This window comes from Dendrobates tinctorius, unplaced genomic scaffold (genome assembly GCF_039654945.1).
Source record: "Dendrobates tinctorius isolate UK_male_01 unplaced genomic scaffold, ASM3965494v1 ptg000019l, whole genome shotgun sequence".
Taxonomy (NCBI): domain Eukaryota; kingdom Metazoa; phylum Chordata; class Amphibia; order Anura; family Dendrobatidae; genus Dendrobates; species Dendrobates tinctorius.
Window position 1 is genome coordinate 48,169,060 of NW_027361687.1, and position 20,864 is coordinate 48,189,923.

General features: G+C 46.3%; 1 protein-coding gene across 1 annotated transcript in view; it reads left to right on the plus strand.

Annotated features, from left to right (window-relative positions):
* The window catches only part of LOC141082912 (uncharacterized), a 784,035-nt gene that overhangs the window by 247,154 nt on the left and 516,017 nt on the right, over positions 1-20,864 (plus strand). Inside the window, exon 8 of the mRNA XM_073566962.1 lies at positions 12,752-12,922. Coding sequence (XP_073423063.1) covers positions 12,752-12,922 — 171 coding nt within the window. The remainder of the gene's footprint in view (positions 1-12,751; positions 12,923-20,864) is intronic.

Genomic DNA, 20,864 nt, shown 5'->3' on the forward strand with positions numbered 1-20,864 from the left:
TGAGGGTCAGCATCGCCTATGAGAATTGTGACGGAAGTTTTTCCCGTGAATAGTAATTCCTAGATTTCTGCAATCACTAGCCTTTATGTCAGTAATTGTATGCATCTCATTTCCCATTGCAGAGAGGCTGGACTGTATTACTGAGACAGAAATATATATGAAGATTTAAAAATAACACCAAAAGTATATAGTTGTGTACGCCTCAAATGCATTTCCTTTTTTCCACTTTTTAGATTGCTGTGTAATCCATACTGAGAACACGGAGATTTTACATGTTTAAACTTTGCTATATATACCTGCTATCCAGTGATAAAGTACCCTTTCTCAATTTTGTACAATCTGGTCAAATCCATACTGGGCCTGAGAACATCTGAGTCTGCCTCCTGATCTATAGACATATATTTTTAATGTGTAAGCTAGGCTACATATATACGTGTTATCCGGTGAAACTGTACCCTTTATCAACTTTCTACAATGTTGTTGAATCCATACTGGGCTTGAGAACGGCTGCCGAGCTGTTAAGCAAGCTACAGCACCTGTGGTTTGGACACGTAATTTTTTCAGGAATGACGGTTAGGCCTAACTCCAGAATTGCGGTTGACCTGAACTTACTGGGAAATCATCGTTCGCGGGGAATAATCTGAATCCCAGATCCCCATCACTAACGGAGTTCAGCAGGTTATCTGCACCTGTAAGCGACAGAAGCTGGTCCTTTCAGTGTAGCGTGCATGCAGCCCTGGACATGTACGGGAATGCTAGACCTGTTATTGCTCGATCTCACGTGCCAGAGCCTCGCTTATCCCTCTAGTAAGCTTGACGCGTCCTGCGGGGGCATGCCGGAGTCTCGGTTGTTAACGGAATAAAGCTGAGAAATCGCTAGCACAACTACAAACACACATACCACACCACACACAGAATCGACAAAGCTTTCAAAGTGTGCATCTTTTCTTTAGGTGGCATGGTTGTGGTTTCCCGGGTGGAGTCCAATTAAGCCACAGGCTCCACTCCTGGTGGTGCCCTTTTGGACATTCCTTTAAGGTTCAGCTTTGCAATCATACTGCCCCCGGAAACCAAAAACTTTGCCTTCATGGACGCTGTTTGGAGGTTCGTGGGAATAACGCCGCCCGATCAGCAGTCGGCATATGGGTCGCCCTCCCAGGGCTGTGGGGTACTCGGTACCGGGCCGGTGTCAGTGGGATGTGTCACAGCAGCGGTGACCCGGACAGTGGCCCTGGGCGCCCATGTAAATGGCGTGGTATAATGGTAAAGAGTTTATATAGATAGTTTGACGCCACCTGTGGTGTTCGGCAACATAGATGTTAGGCCGACGCTGCATGCAGATCCTCTGGGACTGAGGGTGTTGTGCAGCAAAGATGGTGAAGCTCCCCACAGGTGGAGCTGAAGTCCCAGGGAAGTGTAGATGTAGTGATGGGGGAAAGGCACAGGCGGTGTAGGTGCTGGTACCCAGATGTAGCGGTGCTGGAATAACTGTAGGACACCAGAGCATGCAGTTCCAAAGCTTTACTCACAGTCTGCAGGTTACACAGATGCCTGCCTCCGTGCTGTGTCCTCCGGGTCAGGACCTCAGCCAACCTCCGGGACCAAAATGGAAAGCTCCCTTCCAACACTCCGACAACATGTACCTTCCTGAACGTCTCCTTTCTAGCGCTTGTGGGGGAAGCACTCACAGGACCGTGGTTCACTGAAGCGCCTCCTGTCTAACAGATGTTCCTCAGACTTTACTTGTATGGCAGACAGCTGTAGCCTTATCCTTCTGGCTCCCACACGTCGATGCTGGGGCCTCCGAGCCTTAGTTGGGTACAGAGCATTTACAGCTGCTACTTCCCCCGGTTTCTGCTGCAGGAACGTCAGTGTCCCTACAAACTCGGAGACCGGAATCGGGACCATACGCTCCAGCTAGGAGTGAGCCATAACTCTGCTCATCCTCCAGCTCCCCTTCTCACGTCCACACACTTCCCCTTCCCTGCACAGAGTGCCCTAACTTACCTCCTCCCGACCACAGAGAGCAGCTCCTCAGCAGTCAGGTAGAATCATAGAATCATAGAATCATAGAATCGTAGAGTTGGAAGGGACCTCCTGGGCCATCTGGTCCAACCCCCTGCTCAAAGCAGGATTCGCTAAATCATCCCAGTCAGATGTCTGTCCAGCCTCTGTTTGAAGACTTCCATTGAAGGAGAACTCACCACTTCTCGTGGCAGCCTGTTCCACTCATTGATCACTCTAACTGTCAAAAAGTTTTTTCTAATATCTAATCTGTGTCTCCTCCCATTCAGTTTCATCCCATTGCTTCTAGTCTTTCCTTGTGCAAATGAGAATAAAGTTGATCCTTCTACAATGTGACAGCCCTTTAGATATTTGTAGACAGCTATTAAGTCTCCTCTCAGTCTTCTCTTTTGCAAACTAAACATTCCCAAATCCTGCAACCTTTCCTCATAAGACAGGGTTTGCAGACCGGTCACCATTCTGGTCGCTCTTTTCTGAACTTGCTCCAGTTTGTTGATGTCTTTTTTAAAATGTGGTGCCCAAAACTGGACACAATATTCCAGATGAGGTCTGACCAAAGAGGAGTAGAGGGAAATAATGACTTCACGTGATCTAGACTGTATGCTTCTGTTAATACATCCTAGAATTGCATTTGCCTTTTTTGCTGCTGCATCACACTGTTGACTCATATTCAGTCTGTGATCTATTAGTATACCCTGCTCTATTAGTATACCCTGAGGTCTCCCTGATAGCCTGGAGTGGGAAATGTGTTGTGTGTTGGTTTCAGTGCTAGAGAGATCCTTCGTTGCTCCCAAGCTTGACAACACACTCCCTAGGTGGAAGGTAATGCCACAGTGGCGACCGTACTCTTGGGGACGCCACAAGTGCACTGAGGCCCAGCCACTGCTGGATGATGCTGCTGGTACATTGACCCAGACCACTACATTCCCCTCGCACTCTACACTGCCAGAATCTGACCCAGAGGAAACTCAGGTTCCCCTTTCCACATACTATACCACCTTACACGGTGACAAAGAGGAAGGTGCAGATGAAAGTGCAGGTTCCTTGAGCAGGTGGGGGGGGCATACTCTTGGGCGATGGCACTGGCACAGGGCACCGCATAGCACGCAAGTGTCTCTGCCGGTGGGAGGGCCTAAACAGCCAAGTGCAGTGAGATGGAAGATGGGGACGACAAGGAGTTCAGAGTAGTGCAGGGATTCCCTAGCAAGGAGACTTATGTAATTGTTTTCAATGTTGGGACAGCAATTTTTGGGGAGCACTATACTCTGGTGAATGATATATGGGGCCCACCATACACTGGAGCATTCCAAAGGTGGACATCAGACACTGGAGAAGCATTTACAGGGCCCATTATACACTAGAGCAGTAGAAATGGGGCCCATTATATATGGAGCATTATTTGGGCCCATAAGACAGTGGAGTTTCATCCATTGGGACCAACATATACTATAGCATTATGTGGAGCTCATCATATACGGTTTGAAACATTATATGGGATCAATGATTCCATATGGAGAAATATATGGGCCTCATTACTCTGTATAGCGCACTAAGCGCTGGCCATAATACTGTATGGAGTTATATACTGTCCGTTTTTGGAGGTATTGGAGAATTTAAAATGGATATCAGTCATGAGATGTAAGAAGTGAAATATTTTTCATTGTACTATACTGCTATTTCTCTGCCGTATCGGAGCATCATGAGTTGTGGTATGTGTTAAAGGGGCGCTCTTTCGCCCAGGACACATGAAAACCTGGAGCCAGCCCTACCCCCCAACTGTAGCCAAATAACCCCCATTTTTCAGTGCGTAACTATTATTATGAAGTAAATTAAGGTTGACAAGCTTAAGTAATAAGAATTGATGCTTTTGGCATTCAAATGGGCACTGTAAGTGTGTTTCCTGTCCTCCTCTCACTGCCGACTTTAATTCCCCATTGACTTACATTGGGTTTTGTGTTTCGGTCGGACCCCCGACTTTTCCCTATAGTCGGCCGATTTTGATCGACTCGACTTTTGGAAAAGTCGGGTTTCATGAAACGAAACTCGACCCTAAAAAAACAAAAGTCGCTCAACTCTAGTGACCACAACTGCAAGATCGAGTATGGTGTACCAGACAAACTGGTGGACTGTGAGTAAGATACAAGTGGAGATGTCATGATGGATTGATAAAGTTGTGGTTTGCTCATTCTCTGAGATTGGTGAAAAACAGCAGGTATGTCCGCTTCCGTTACAAATGACGGCGGGTTCTCTTTCAACCTGACTAGAGTGAGTAAAGAAATTAAGGTTCTGCGGTAGAAGACTTGCGTGACAATACTTGGCACGGTCACAGAGGAGGAGGAAGAAGCAGCAGATGCAATTGATGGGATGGCTGATTGTTTTTGAAGTCTGCAGTGGGATTGCCAGAGTAATGCATGTTGATTGTGAAGGTTCATGCAGGTAGTAGTCAAATTATTGCACTTTTTCCCTCTACTCATTTTTTTTGCAAAGTTGGCAGATAATGGGAGTTGGCTCATCCTTTACAGTGTCAAAAAAGGCCCAGGCTATGCAACCCTTGCTGCCCCTGCAAGCTGTAGACCCACAAATGCAGCTGGCCACAGCCACAGTTGTGGCTGAGGATACAGTGCTCGTCGTGGCTGCATCAATCCTTGTCTGCGTTGTACTGCGTAACATAACCTCCTCGTCTTTTTCCTTCTCCACCTCCTCAGATAACCTACTCAGCTGCGTGCCTCTGTGTTCAGGCAAAGTGGGATCTACAACCTCATCATCATCTGTGTTATCACATTCCTCTCCATGAGAGTCATCCTCCTCCTTTTCCTGCCCTAACAGCATAGTACAGTCAGCGTGAGTCTCATCAGGATCACCCCCTCTCAGTGGTTAACGTCTGGTGACAAAGGACAGGATGCTGCTCAGACCGTACTTTGTCCGGCCTCAGATCCAAGCTAAAAAAAACTTTTTTGATGATTTTCTCCTCTTGACTCTGTGGATCTTTGGAGCCTAGTTCTGATGCCCATGGCGTAGAATGTGTGAACATTTCCTCAGACTCACCCATCTATGGTTCCCTACAGTCAGTTAGGCGGTTGGAGAGTTGTGACACGGGGAGAAGCAAGGGTAATTGGGGTGCCACCTCTGTGGACTGTACTGGGTGTGATGCTGAGGTGGAGGAAGAGGAGGAGAGGCCACTTGAAGCTACGCTTGCAGTCCACTCGAGCACAAGCTCTTTCTGGGCCATATCAACAAGGCGTTCCGCTGTGCGACTGCCAAAGAAAGGTATCAGTTGTGTTTGTATAGGACATGACGTTGTTGGTTCACTAGTGCTATCACTAACATTACCACCTTTAATAATAATAATAATAATTTTATTTATATAATAATAATAATAATAATTTTATTTATATAGCGCCGACATATTCCGCAGCACTTTACATTTTAGAGGGGACTTGTACAGACGTTAGACATAACAGCATAACAGTAATCACATAGGTCATAACAGATACCAAAAGGAATGAGGGCCTTGCTCACAAGCTTACAATCTATGAGGAAAAAAGGGAGACACGAAGGGTGGATGGTAACAGTTGCCTTCATTGTTCAGACCAGCCATAGTGTTGAGTATGTAACAGAATGGACACAGAGGGATAATAGATGCATAAAGCATGTGGGAACATGATGAGGGGAACCTGGTTATGGTAAAACTTTTGACAGGGCCACCCAGGGATAGTTAGGTTAATGTGTTGAGGTTGTAGGCCAGTCTGAATAAATGCAATTTTAGAGCACGCTTAAAATTGTAGGGATTGGGGACTAATCGTATTGACCTGGGTAGTGCATTCCAAAGAATTGGCGCAGCATGTGTAAAGTCTTGGAGACGGGAGTGGGAGTTTCTGATAATTGAGGATGCTAGCCTCAGGTCATCAGCAGAATGGAGGGCACAGGTAGGGTGGTAGAGTGAGATGAGGGAGGAGATATAGGCTGGTGCTGAACCGTGGAGTGCTTTGTGGGTGAGTGTAATAAATTTGTACTGGATTCTGGAGTGGATGGGTAATGACTGGCACAAGGTAGAGGCATCGGTGTAATGATTGGTGAGGAATATGATCCTGGCTGCAGCATTTAAGACAGATTGGAGGGGGGAGAGTTTGGTAAGAGGGAGACCGATTAGTAGAGAGTTACAATAGTCCAGACGAGAATGAATAAGAGAAACAGTAAGAGTTTTTGCAGAATCAAAAGTAAGAGAAGATCGAATTCTGGAGATGTTTTTGAGGTGCAGATAACAAGAGCGAGCCAGTGATCGGATGTGGGGGGTATACCTTGAACACCAAACCTATTCTGCCTTCCACTATGACCTCGCTTTTTCCTAGTCATGTTGCTCAGATAGTGTGGTAGGAGGACAGTATTAGCAACAAAAAAATTTGATTTTTTACTCTGCACCAGCTCTGCACACAGCTGAATTTCAACGTCACTTAATGATAAGTTGAAATATGGCATGCTGAATCACGTTAGTCGCAGAAGAATGAATTGTTTCAGTGTGGCTAAGGCCTGTATGACAAAGAAGATATGCTCCAAACAATTTCAAACTGAGATCTCCATTACTGTATCACGTTCATCACAGATGAAAGAATTGTTTCAGTGTGGATGACGCCTGTATAATGAAGATATGCTCCAAACAAATATAAAAATTATATCTCATCTACATGACATTAGTAACAGAAGAAAAAATGCTTTCAGTGTGGATGAGGCCTGTATGACAAACATGATATGCTCCAAACAATTATAAAAATGAGATCTCCCATACTGCATCACATTAGTCACAGAAAAAAGAATTGTTTCAGTGTGGATGAGGCATATATGACAAAGAAGATATGCCCCAAACAATTTCAAACTGAAATTTCCATTACTGTATCAAGTTAGTAACAGAAGAATTTTTTACTTCCTGTGGACGCGGCCTGTATAATATAGACTATATGCTCCAAACAATTTCAAACCGAGATTTCCCCTACTGCATCACGTTTTTAAAAGAAAGTCTTTTTTAGTGTGGCTAAGGCCTGTATAACCTAGAAGATATGCTCTAAACAGTTTCAAACTCTAATCTAGCCTGCTGTAACACATTTGTCACAGAAAAAAAAAAAAATTTTTACTGTGCAACAGCTCTGGACACAGAACAATTTCACCGCCAAAAATTTCACTGACAAAATAGCACTTAAACAAGATGACTGCTATTTATATAGAGAGGGGCATGCTATTTCAGCAGCCAATGTCACAAGTCGTTGTGTCTGGACATTGTGGATGTTTCCTGCGCCCTAACTGGCTAGCCTCAATAACGCACACATAAAGCTAGAAAGGAGAAAAATTACAAACACGCCGCTCCTCTGAGCTGTCCTCATCCCCTGCCCTCATCATACATGTGCTCTATGTTCATCATGCACCACCTTTATCCTAGCCAAAGTGCTCAAAATACTTTAGTGGGAACGCAAATATTTTCCCGCACTTTTTACTGAATGTTACTAATTTTTCACAAATTTATGAAGATTTGTTTGTGTTTCCGATCACGAATCCGAATGTGCCGAATTTATGTTTGGCAATAGTTTTTTGAACATATTCGCTCATCTATACTTAGGAGTACACTGGTTTAGTCAGCAAGGTATTGCTTGACCATCTTTAAAAACTTTTCCCTTCTTGTCAAAAATACTAGGTCATCGGGCTGGGCTGGTGTCATGAAATTGGCCCACGCCTTTGACAGTGTATCCCTGCCTCTGTCGTGGGTCCTAATAAGAAAGTATGGAGTCAGTGTCATAAAACAACATGCCAAAAGTATACAGACTGAAGTATGGTATTTACCACTGTTCCCTCTTATGCACGTTTCTATCTAAGGATGCTGACATGGCAAAATAAGGTTCATTGTGTTATGACTGGCGGAACGCACCAAATAATAAGAAGGTAGTAATAAGGTGCATTCGCAGCCCGGGGTCCACCGTGCAGAGATGTTACCTGCTGCTCGGTAATTTCAGACGCTATATGGCGGTATAATAGAAGAACACACGCGGGTTTACGTCACCCGATGTGTACAGAGGCGGACTCTGTTGCTTCACAGAACAGCACTACCGCGGAATATAAATGCTGTAGCCTGTTAAAGCTCACAGAGCTCGGCAAAGTGAGCGCTAGTGTACAGTCATAGAACTCTGCCCCAAAGACACAGGGTTAGAGTCCCTCTAGACCCACTAAGCACACGGTGTCGCACCTGCGAACATCACTAATAGACGCTGGCTACTGTGGAGTGCAGACCACGTGTACAGTGGCGTACAGGCAAAACCACTACTTGGCGCTGATGCTAGTCCCTGACTCTGCCTCCTACCTGCACTATCAGCCTAGGCACTAACTGGCAAGGCTGAACAACACATGCGTACCAAGGGTAGGAGTTTCATAATGAAGGAGTTTCATAATGAGTCATGCACCAGAGACATTCGTACGTGCATACAACACTCACTCCATATTGTCTATACTATCGCACGGCCATGCAGCCATGTGATCCTTTTATAACCACAGCCTACCAGGACCTTGCTGATCGCCCAAACTTAGCTGCTTGTGGACCTGAGCATGTGACCTCTGACCACCAATGAGCGGTCATCTCACAGGCATGCTCAGATGGAGAAAAGCAGGACTTAGTCCCAGGGGCATCTGCTTGCCGCTGACTAATGCTGAATGCAATAGCTGAACCTGGGACAGCAATAGCTGAACCTGGGGCAGCAGCAGCAACCAAACACATAACATTACCCTGAGCAAGATCCTGGGTTTTATGTCTCTGCTGAGCAGGATCCTTTGCAGCTGGAAAGAATGGGAGACAGCTGAGGACATGGCTTGAGATTCCCCCTGTGCAGTGGCGGGAACTTGACGCCTAACACATTATTTGCCATTTTTTATATTTAACCCTAATAGGAACCTTTATCCCACCTCATTATTGCACTTTTGCACATAACCACCAGATGAAGCAACAGCATCTGACACATGCCTGTTTTTGCTATATTTTGTATGGTTTTGTTATTTTTGCTATACTTAATAAAGACGAATTACAGTGGGAACGGAAAGTATTCAGACCAGACCCGTTTAAATTTTTCACTCTTTGTTTCATTGCAGCCATTTGGTAAATTCAAAAAGGTTCATTTTTTTTCTCATTAATGTATACTCTGCATCCCATCTTGACTGAAAAAACAGAAATGTAGAAATTTTTGCAAATTTGAATACTTTCCATACCCACTGTATACTTTATGGGTTTTTCTGGGTAGTTTAATTTTTGTTGGCATTTGATTGCATGTTTAAAACTTCCATATAATATTGTCACCCCCTCTTTGTGGTGTACTATTAGTGGCAACTGTGTCTAATCATCATCTTCCTCCCTTTCTCAAATTTGCCGTTCACCACAGTCATGTTCTCGTGGCCGTGGCTGTTCTAAGTTTTGTGCATCACTAAACAGCATGTCCTCCTGTCCCTCTTAGAGCATGCAGATTCAGAGGCCACAATCAAGTAATTTTCTGGTAAACTAGTTTCCTGGGACTTGACATGATAGAAGGAAGGAGGATCAGGGAGAGGATTAAGTGATCCAGACTTTAGGCTGGTGAGACTGGACGGTGTAGAATACTGGGTGATGCTGCCAATCCTACTGTGAGCATTATTTGCTATCCAACAAACCACCTGCTCGCATTGCGATGGCTTCAGAAGTGGTGTACCGTGTCTCCTTGCAAAGTGGGACAGGAATCTATGTGTCATGGATAGGCATATTTCTCCTGCTCCAGAAACAGGTAAAATCGCACCTGCCCCATGTCCTCGGCACCTGCCTGCACCATTATCAGCACTTCCACTTCCCCATCCCTTAATTGCATGCTTTACGCATTTTGTAATTTCTATGTCTCTTGAAACTAAGTTTATTTTAAAAAAAGAAAAAATTGGTCACCTGCAGCAATCATTGCGGTTTTTAGGAGTATACTCCACCATAATGTAACAGAAAGAATGCCAACGTGTACGGCTGACAATCGAATTCAATCGAGAAAAATGTTTCAATGCTTTTTATTCAGTTTTAGGGATTGCTGAAATGCTCACAGCCCATGCAACACAGTATGTCTGAGAAGGCTTTTTAGCAATTTTAGAGATCAGAGAAATTACTACACACTACGAAATAGTGTATGGCTGAGAAATGTAGCCCAGGAAAATGTAATACTTGATGGATCAAAATATTTTCAATTTTTTCAGCCCCCACAAAAAATACTGCAGCTATATATTTGTCAACAAGCTGCACAGGCTTAATCCCTATCTACAGACTGTATTTTATCACTCTTACTGCTCCTAAAACTCCCTCTCCCTCCTTAGACTACATACTGATTGCGTGTGCTGCAAACGATTAGACCTTAGAAGGGTTGTTAGTTTAATGGCTCAGCTTCAGCATCAGTATCAACACTACAGGCCTCTGATTCAAAAATAAATGTATTATACTTCAATTTATTGGACAAACATTACAGATAAGAGGGGAAGAATGGTGAACAAGGAAGCACAACAAATCCTCATATTCGCATGGATGTAAAAGACAAGGTGCTAGGGCCAGTGAAAACCAAAGTCTCACATATTTACATCATAACAGCCATAAGAAATCAGTATAAATACACAAAATAAAATTAATGTGCCACTGAGTACTGGTGATACATATTACATCAATAGAGGGCAGTGGACACATAATTATTCCACAAGAAAAATTATACATACATAATGTTACCCAGATAACTATCAATACATCAAAGGGTTACTAAGGTATCCCAATAAATTACCTCAGGAGTGGCAGAGACAGGTAGACATGGTCCAGGATTTGTTGTGCTTCATTGTTCACCATTCTTCCCCTCTTATCTGTGATGTTTGTCCAATAAATTGAAGTATAATACATTTATTTTGGACTTTTTTGGTTGTTTCTTCAAGTTTTTCTCGTGTATTCATAGGTAATTTTTGCGACTTTCTTATTTTCATGGTTATTTTTATCAGCTAATTCCTATGATGAATGTTACCTCTTTATCAGATAATGTGCTGATTTTGCTCATTAGCATTATAGCGTATTAGGTCTCTGATTTGTTATACTGTGCACACAGGACTAGACAAGACTCTTTCCCTCCAATACGAAGTGTCACGGAGCTGTGCAATGGCATCAGTGTGCCGTGCTGGGCGGCGCCTGTCCTTTTATAATCACTCCTGATGTCAACTGGCCAGCCAATCACAGTAATGCCACAACCAAGAACAGCATTACATTGACTCACAGGCAATCTCCACATTCTTATTGATTAACAGGCGCCAAAGATGCTGGGTGGGGATTAGAGTTTTACATTGAGCACCGCCCATTACTCGCAGAGTAACAAGCACATCTGAGCACCGTAGTACTCGAGTGATAACCGAGTATCACCTATCACATTCACTCATCCCTAGTGATAAACTTTAAATTCCTCACTTTACGCCCCACACACTTTCCTCTGATGACAGGTTTACACCACCTTGGTTTCTATCAAGGTACCTTCATCAGGTGTCACATGGAATGGCTTTCAACAGTCATTAAAGCATCCCCAGAGATTCTGAGCACTTGTCCGCTGCTCTGCTTTAATTCTGCAAACAACTACCGTATATACTTGAGTATAAACCAACCTGTGTATAAGCTGAGGCACTTAATTTTGCCACAAAAAACTGGCTTAGCTTATTGACTTGAGTACAAGCCGGGTATGCATTGTCCCCTCATCCCTTTCCTGGTATGTGTGGCTCCTCCTGCTGTATGCATGGCTTCTCCATCCTCCCCCTGCTGTATGCATGGCTCCTCCGTCCTCCCCCTGCTGTATGCATGGCTCCTCCGTCCTCCCCCTGCTGTATGCATGGCTCCTCCGTCCTCCCCCTGCTGTACGCATGGCTCCTCCATCCTCCCCCTGCTGTATGCATGGCTCCTGCCGTCCTCCCCCTGCTGTATGCACGGCTCCCCCCATCCTCCCCGATATACTCACCCCCTCCTGGTGCCGTCTCCAGCACCAGCAGCTTCTTCCTGTGTTCAGCGGTCACGTGGTACCGCTCATTAAAGTAATGAATATGCGCTCCACACCTATGGGAGTGATGACACGTGCATATTCATTACTTTAATGAGTGGTACCACGTGACCACTGAACACAGGAAGAAGCTGCCTTACCAGACAACAGAGAGATACAGGGAGGACTTGCAGCGATCACGCGAGGAGTGGGTGAGCATGATGTGACAGCCGCCGCCTCCTGCTGCTCCCCCTGCCCTGCCGACCCCCTGGGACAATGACTCGTGTATAAGCCAAGAAGGGCACTTTCAACCTAAAAAAATGGGCTGAAAGTCTTGGTTTATACTCGAGTATATACGGTAATTCCAAACCATCACACCTGGGTTAAGGATGGGTGATTGTGGAGGCCATGTCATTTGACACAGGATATATCCCTCTTATTATTAGTCACCTAGCCCTTACATAGCCTTGAGATCAGTTGTGCAGCATTGTCTTGTTGCAACACAAATGATGGACCCATTAAACCAGATGGACATATACAGCTGCCGTCATTCCTGACATCCAGCACACCCGAGGCGACTTCCAGTGATGACATTTATGGATTTTACTAAAAGCCAAGGACATTTTCTCCCCACATTAACAATTTATAGCTTTTATACTAATGCTCTGTGGATGCGTAACTAACATCTCATCTTTTTATTCTTATAGATTGGTTAACAATGATCTACCCGACACGGCCTGCATCCAGCTGGCATCTGGAATAAAGAACAACCGGTCCCTGAAGACACTTGACCTGTCTAATAACCGTCTGTTTGGTCCTCATTTCAAATACTTGATGGAGGCTCTGTCCAGTCCAGACTGCAGGATAGAGGAATTACTGTGAGTATAAGAGATGTGTACAGGATGAAGACGTGCAGGAACAAGAGACGCGTACAGGATGGAGACGTGCGAGTATAAGAGATGTGTACAGGATGGAGACGTGCGAGTATAAGAGATGTGTACAGGATGGAGACATGCAAGTGTAAGAGACGTGTACATGAAGGAGAAGCGCGAGTATAAGAGACGTGTACAGACTAGAGACGTGCGAGTAAAGAGACATGTACAGGATGGAGACATGAGAGTATAAGAGACGTGTACAGGATGCAGACGTGCGAGTATAAGAGACGTGTACAGGACGGAGACATGAGAGTATGAGAGATGTGTACAGGATGGAGACGTGCGAGTATAAGAGACGTGTACAGGATGGAGACATGAGAGTATAAGAGATGTGTACAGGATGAGCCATGCGAATATAAGAGACATATAGAACATGGATACATGTGAGTTTAAGAGACGTGTACAGGACGGAGATGTACAAATATAAAAGATCCTCTGGAACGGTGGTGCGGCAGCAGCAGAGATGGTGTAGCTCTCCACGGGCAGAGCTGTGTCCCGAGGCAGCTAGGATGGTGCTTGTGAGCAGGTGATGGTGAATGCAGTGTATGGCAGGCGAGTTGTAAATGACACAAAGGACACAGTTGGGTGCAGTTTCAAGGTCTTTACTCACAGTTCCTGCATGCGGTAGCCCACTTGGCACTGTGTCCTCTGAGGGAGGGGTCCAGCAAACCCCCAGGTAGATCAAGAACACATTTTCAAGACTCCTCTTTGCGTTCACCTTTCTAGGCCACGTCGATGCTCTCTCTGCACTGATCTCCTTACTCTTCTGTCCTGCGCCTTCAGAAGCAGTGTCCCCAATCCAGCAGCCTTGGACCTTACCGGGCGATGTGGGTCAGGCCCCGGGGTCCTTTACTTCCACAGCTGCCATTTTGAGGAATGCTCATGGATTTGGCTGTCGCACTACAGTCACTTCAGCCTCCAGCTTACTAGTTGAGTCTTGTTCGGTATACTCCGCTAGGCTTAGGGGCCGGCTCCCTCACTCTGGCCTGGTCCTTCCTTTCTGAATACTGGCCCCACGGTTGGCTTTCGCACTACTCGTGCCCCTAGGACCCCCTCTTTCTCATTTAGGAGCTTTCTTCCTTCTTAAAGGTATCTCTCTGACTTTACTCCCTCCACGTCCATCCTGCTTATCTGCTGTCCTGCCACCGACTGACTGGATCTTCCAGAAAGATCCTTTACCTCAGGCTTAACTCCACCAACTCACTCCTCTGATTGGCTGTCCTAAATCATTCCACTTCCTAAGCTTCTCCCCTTCTCCCAACCTTCCCCACTAACTCCCCAACACCCTTTCCTAGCTAGACTGGGATTAGGCTATCCTCCCGAAGGGTACACCTTGATGCCCTGACTAACTAGTGTGTGTGTTGGGTGCGAGTGTTAGGAGTCCTGGGTGGTGATCCCTCCTTACCTGAGGGTGGGATACCACACTTCTGGATGAGGTGCAGTACCTCTGTAGCGACCGGACCCTCAGGGGTGCCACATACCCCCTTGTTAAACACAGCACGTCCGCGGGCTGGAACAGAGTAGAAACAGATATTATGAGAAACATACAAAATTTTCAGTGATGCATCACAACAGGTATAACACTCAGCAGATAACTTTCTTCCCTTTATGGGAGGCGCTTTTACAGATAACTATTCTCTCTTGAATATATACCTTAAAGACTTGAATTAATAAAATACCATCTCTTCAATATAAATACTCATATCAAACGTCAAAAATTCAACATTCAACTAGAAACATTTATTAACTCATTTGAATAAAACATTTTTCTTTTAGAGTTCAGTCCATCCCTGACCGGGGTATTTTCCTTTGGTGCGATGCGGGGGACCCGTCTGTAAACCCCCAACGTAGGCTCTGTACGTTGTACCACGTTTTCGGCCACGCCAAACGGGTTTTTGTTCTGTGGTATTAAGACACTTTCCAAAGGCCTGATATAAAACCAAGATGAAGCACCTTAAGAAGTGCTAACTTTTTACATTAAAAGTTTTGGATTACTCATCGTTCATAACCTCACAGTCTTTCTAAAGAACCATAAAACAAACCTAACCAGGTAAACACGTTATTTCTTCAATGAACTATAACACAGTCCTGACCAAGTAAACTTTAAGCATTTATTTTACATTTTTACTCTGACTTATTCTTCTAGGGTAGCCCCTGACATTCACTACTCCCTGGCTGGGACAGTTCTGTATGGAGAACTACACCAGTGATCACTAGCTGTTCCGGGTGTACCACCGAGGTTTGGGTAGCCCAATCACACACTATATTATAATGTGGCCATCCAGGTGTAGGGGCTGCAGGGACAGGAAGGGGACCTATCAGGGTATCCTCAGACCCGATGACTGGGTCAGCCGCAGCTGCGGTATTTGGTGGTTTAACCTGCTCTGACTCCCATCCTCCTACTGCAGTCAGACACAGATCCTGGAGCTGGTTACTCAGCTCCTCTGCATAGATGGTTTTATTCTCTGCACTCAGGCTATTGCCTCCTTCTGCATACCTTGCTGCTGCCATATTTATTGTTCTGTCTCCTCTGTTCTTCCTGCTCACCCCTAACATCTTCTGGGGGCTGGCTTTCCTCTGCTCTTTATGCCTATCAAAGTAATGCAGGAGGTGGGTCTTTCCCCCTGAAAGACACCTTTGCATCACATGATGATGTTGGTGGTGGGGGGGCATCATCCTTGCACTCACTCTCTGGCGCCGCCCACCGCAGCTCATTCCTCTCAGCTCCTGCTGGCTGTAATTTGATAAGCCCACACAACCTGTGACGCAGCTATTTAACCAGCACTCAGGAACAGTGATGCAGTAAACAATGGCACAGTTAGGCGATGAGTTAACAGCCCAGCATACTCATTATCACTAAATGCAAATAAACCTTCAGAAATACTATAAAATCTCTTTTACACAGTATAGTAAATTTATTGCACACTATACATTAAAGCTTCTGGCACTCACTATGTTGCAGTATCTGGCACACAGTACCCAGCTTTGCCAGGCTCTAGGCACCCAGCTTTGCCAAGCTCCAAGTACCCAGCTTTGCTGAGCTCAACAATCCTGTTCGTGACGCCAAAATAGAATGCCCCGCAGGGCCGGGGGAACTCGGTCCAGGGCCTTTCAGGCTCTTTTAAGGGGGAAAGTGTGTCTCGGTGGTGATGGTGACCCGGTCCGTGGCCCTGGGTGTCAAATAAAGAAGATGGAAGTTCAATGAGGGGAAAGATGGTGGGATAATTAATTGGGAAAAGGGGAATCATGACGCCACCCGTGGTATTCGGCTAGGGTAGCCGACGCTGCTATACAGATCCTCTGGAGCGGTGGTGTGGCAGCAGCAGAGATGGTGTAGCTCTCCACGGGCAGAGCTGTGTCCCAGGGCAACTAGGATGGTGCTTATGAGCCGGTGATGGTGAATGCAGTGTATGGCAGGCGAGTTGTAAATGACAACAAGGACACAGTTGGGTGCAGTTTCAAGGTCTTTACTCACAGTTCCTGTATGCGGTAGCCCACTTGGTACTGTGTCCTCCGAGGGAAGGGTCCGGAAAACCCCCAGGTAGATCATGAACACCTTTTCAAGACTCCTCTTTATGTTCACCTTTCTATGCCACGTCGACTCTCTCTCTGCACTGATCTCCTTACTCTTCTGTCCTGCGCCTTCAGAAGCAGTGTCCCCAATCCAGCAGCCTTGGATCTTACCGGGCGATGTGGGTCAGGCCCGGGGTCCTTTACTTCCACAGCTGCCTTTTTGAGGAATGCTCGTGGATTTGGCTGTCGCACTACATTCACTACAGCCTCCGGCTTACTAGTTGGGTCTTGTCCGGTATACTCAGCTAGGCTTAGGGGCCGGCTCCCCACACTCTGGCCTGGTCCTTCCTTTCAGGATACGGGCCCCACAGTTGGCTTTTGCACTACTTGTGCCCCTGGGACCCCTTCTTTCTCGCTTAGGAGCTTTCTTCCTTCTTAAAGGTATCTCTCTGACTCTACTCCCTCCATGTCCATCCTGCTTATCTGCTGTCCTGCCACCGACAGACTGGATCTTCCAGAAAGATCCTTTACCTCAGGCTTAACTCCGCCCACTCACTCCTCTGATTGGCTGTTCTAAATCACTCCACTTCCTAAGCTCCTTCCCTTCTACCAACCTTCCCCACTAACTCCCCAAAACCCTTTCCTAGCCAGACTGGGATGAGGCCATCCTCCCGAAAGGTACACCCTGATGCCCTGACTAACTAGTGTGTTTGTTGGGTGCGAGTGTTAAGAGTCCTGGGTGGTGATCCCTCCTTACCTGAGGGTGGGATACCACACCTCTGGATGAGGTGCAGTACCTCTGTGGCGACCGGACCCTCAGGGGCACCACACTGTTACCTGCATTGAGTGGAGTGATAGGTATGGATTAGAGGCATCTAGGCAGGGTTTAATATTGCTATTGCAGTAGTTTTATGCCGCTGCTGAACCATTAAAACAATTTTTCTCATCAGGGCTAAATATTTTATTTTCCCTATTAATACTGATTTGCAGATATGTAAATATATACCCAATTTAAGCTGCACAAGTCATGCAGTAAGGGAAGGGGAAGTGGAAGTGCTCCTGATGGTGCAGACAAAGGTTGAGGCCATAGGACAGGTGAAACTGTGCCTGCTGTGGTGGGAGAAGAAGAAACATGCTCATCCATGAGACCTGGTTTCCTGTTCATGTAGTGACAGGTGACTGACAGATGTCAGCCTAAGGTTGCCAAGCAGCAGTTTACAAGAAGGGCAGGGTACATACAACATGACTGGGAAAAAGCAAGGTCATTTCTGGAGGGGGGAATAGGCTTGGTGTTTGACATGTACGTGAGTTAGCGGTTAATGTTAATGAAAGCTCAGCTGAACAAGCACAGTCTTGTCCTATCCAAAGACCACTGACAACATCTGTGACTGGACAGGCTACTCGACTCCCTTTCTTTGGCAGCCGCACAGAGGTACGCCTTGTAGATGAGGCTCAGAAGGAGCATGTGCTTCAGTGGTTGGCAAGTTGGCAAGCGCTGCCATAAGTGGCCTCTCCGCTTCTGCCTCCACCTTCACATCACACACAGTACAATCCTCAGAGATAGCACCCCAATCACCCTTGCTTCCCCCCATTTCACAAATTTCCAAACACCCAAGTGACTGTGGGGGACCACAGATGGGCGATTCTACAGAGCTCTTCACACATTCTATTTTATGGGCATCAGAGATCTCCGAAAAATCACAAAATCCAGAGGAGCAAAGCATCTGCACCGGTGTCTAAAATTTTTATATGTTGGATCCTTGGCCAGACAAACTATGTCCGAGCAGAATCCAGACCCTCAACACCAGATGTTAACCACCAAGGGTGGAGATGATCCTTGAAGGGACTCATATACCAGAGGCACATGCAGACTCTACTGTGGTGTCAGGGCAGGAAAAGGAGGGTGACTTTCAGGGTGTGGCGTGTGAGAACAGACAGAATGATGATGAGGTTATAGATCCCACTTGGTGTGAACCAAGAAGTACGCATAAAAGAAGTCTGAGGGTACCACAAAATAATACTAGGGATCACTAGCCCCACCCTTGAAACATGACTATGTTAATACTCAAGAAAAAAATGTGTACATAAAATGGCCAGGATCACCATGAATAAATTTCAATTATTAGAAACAATGCATTTTATTAAAGCATGATTACACAGGATCACACAAACAAGGTACAGACCACATGTTAAAAACAATTAAAAAAACATTGAAGGTATAAACCATAACACCTGAAGGACCAGTTAGAAACCTTGCAGCTATCTCCACTGTGTGCACCAGACGTATCAAAAACAACGCAACATTGAACAAATGACAATCAGCCAATAGTCTAAATGAAGTAAATTACCCCCAAAACAGACAAAATATTCTAGTCCAGTGGCTAAAGCTGCACCAAGAGAACCCCAATAGAGCAATTGCAAAAGACCCTAAACAATGGAGTCAGTTCAGCTATAGGTTTAAATATAAGGACTATAACATATGGTAAAAGCCATTTAGGGGTAAAAGAAGAAGGCAGCAAAAAAGCCTGTAGGTGGATGAGGAGATACAAATACCCGGTCAAAGCATGGTGTGTGGAGTGTAGAACCCCATGCGTATTGCCACTAAGCAGGGGAAAAAGGGGGTTACCTATCAAGTACCAGGTTTATATAACCCCCAAAAATCAACTACCTGTGAATCTGGTGTCAAAAGAGAGGAAGGGGAGGACTTTCAAGGAGATCAACCAGTGTGCAGGCTTTATGGAGTCCCATATAGAAAGCACATGGTATAAGTCCATGAAAACATAAAAAAGGTCAAGCACAGGACTAGGGATGAGCGCGTATACTCGTTAGGATTCAGTACTCAGTGAGTAATGCGGTACTCGCGGTACTCGAATCCTGGCGAGTATTTCACTACTCGCCTCTCAATATTCAGCACAGCCTGCACAGCCCAGCACAGTCCCAGCACAGTCCCCGCACAGCCCAGCACAGTCTCGCACAGTCCAGCACAGTCCAGCACAGTCCCGCACAGCCCAGCACAGTCCCACACAGGCCAGCACAGTCCCATATAGCCCGGCATAGTCCCCGCACAGTACCTGCAAAGCCCAGCACAATCCCGCACAGTACCTGCACAGTCCCGCACAGACTAGCACAGTCCCGCACAGGCCAGCACAGTCTCACACAGCCCGGCATAGTCCCCGCACAGTACCTGCAAAGCCCAGCACAGCCCCGCACAGTACCTGCACAGCCCAGCACAGTCCCGCACAGACCAGCACAGTCCCACACAGCCCGGCATAGTCCCCGCACAGCCCAGCACAGTCCCGCACAGCCTGGCACAGTCCCGCACAGGCCAGCACAGTCCCACACAGCCCGACATAGTCCCCGCACAGTACCTGCAAAGCCCAGCACAGTCCCGCACAGCCCAGCACAGTTTTCGCACAGGCCAGCACAGTCCCGCACAGCCTGGCACAGTCTTCGCACAGGCCGGCACAGTCTTCGCACAGGCCAGCACAGTCCCGCACAGCCCGGCACAGGCCAGCTCAGTCACGCACAGCCCAGCACAGTCTTCGCACAGTCCCCGCCCAGCCCAGCACACACACAGCCCATTAATCACATTTCCCATAGACTTACATTGGGCTCACTACTCGTTACGAGTACCCGAGTATTAGGAGGTACTCGTAACGAGTACAGCGAGTCCGAATACTTCACTACTCGCTCATCCCTACACAGGACCTGTCAGTCACATGTCAACACCCGTGCAATGACAGGGTGATAAGCCAGAGAGCCTACGAATCATAGGCTTGCATCTGCGTGTTTGAAAGAATATAGATGAACAGGACCTGCCGGTCACATGTTCGCACATGCGTAAAGAAAAAAGTCAGAGGATAAATCCCTGAAAGGACGTAAAGAAACCAGCAAGTCATATGGCCAAGCGAATACAGGCCACATATATTGAAGTCCACTAATGCATTAGGAGGACGTGAGTTCGCCACCACAAGGGTTTTTTTTTTTCATCTTTTGACTTCTTTTACCAAGTTTCACATAACCAATGAAAATAATAATTAATTAGACATTCACTCATGCATCTGCGCATAATGCATGGCGAAGCAGCGAGCTACTCCAGGGACTAAGTCCTCCTTTCAGGTTACTGAGCATGCCCTGGGACGATCTCTCATTGGAGATCGGAGGTCACATGCTCAGGTCCTTCTCCAGCTTGGATTGGACCATCAGGAGAGTCCCGGAAGGACGCTGCTCTAAAAGGCTCGCATGGCCGCTCGGCCATGCGCTTGTATAGACAGTATTTTGTAGTTGTGTGTGTGAAGATGGATGTATGCGTTCTGGTGACTGACTCATTAAGACTCCCTCCCTCTGGCTGTGCATGTGTATAGGGTACTGG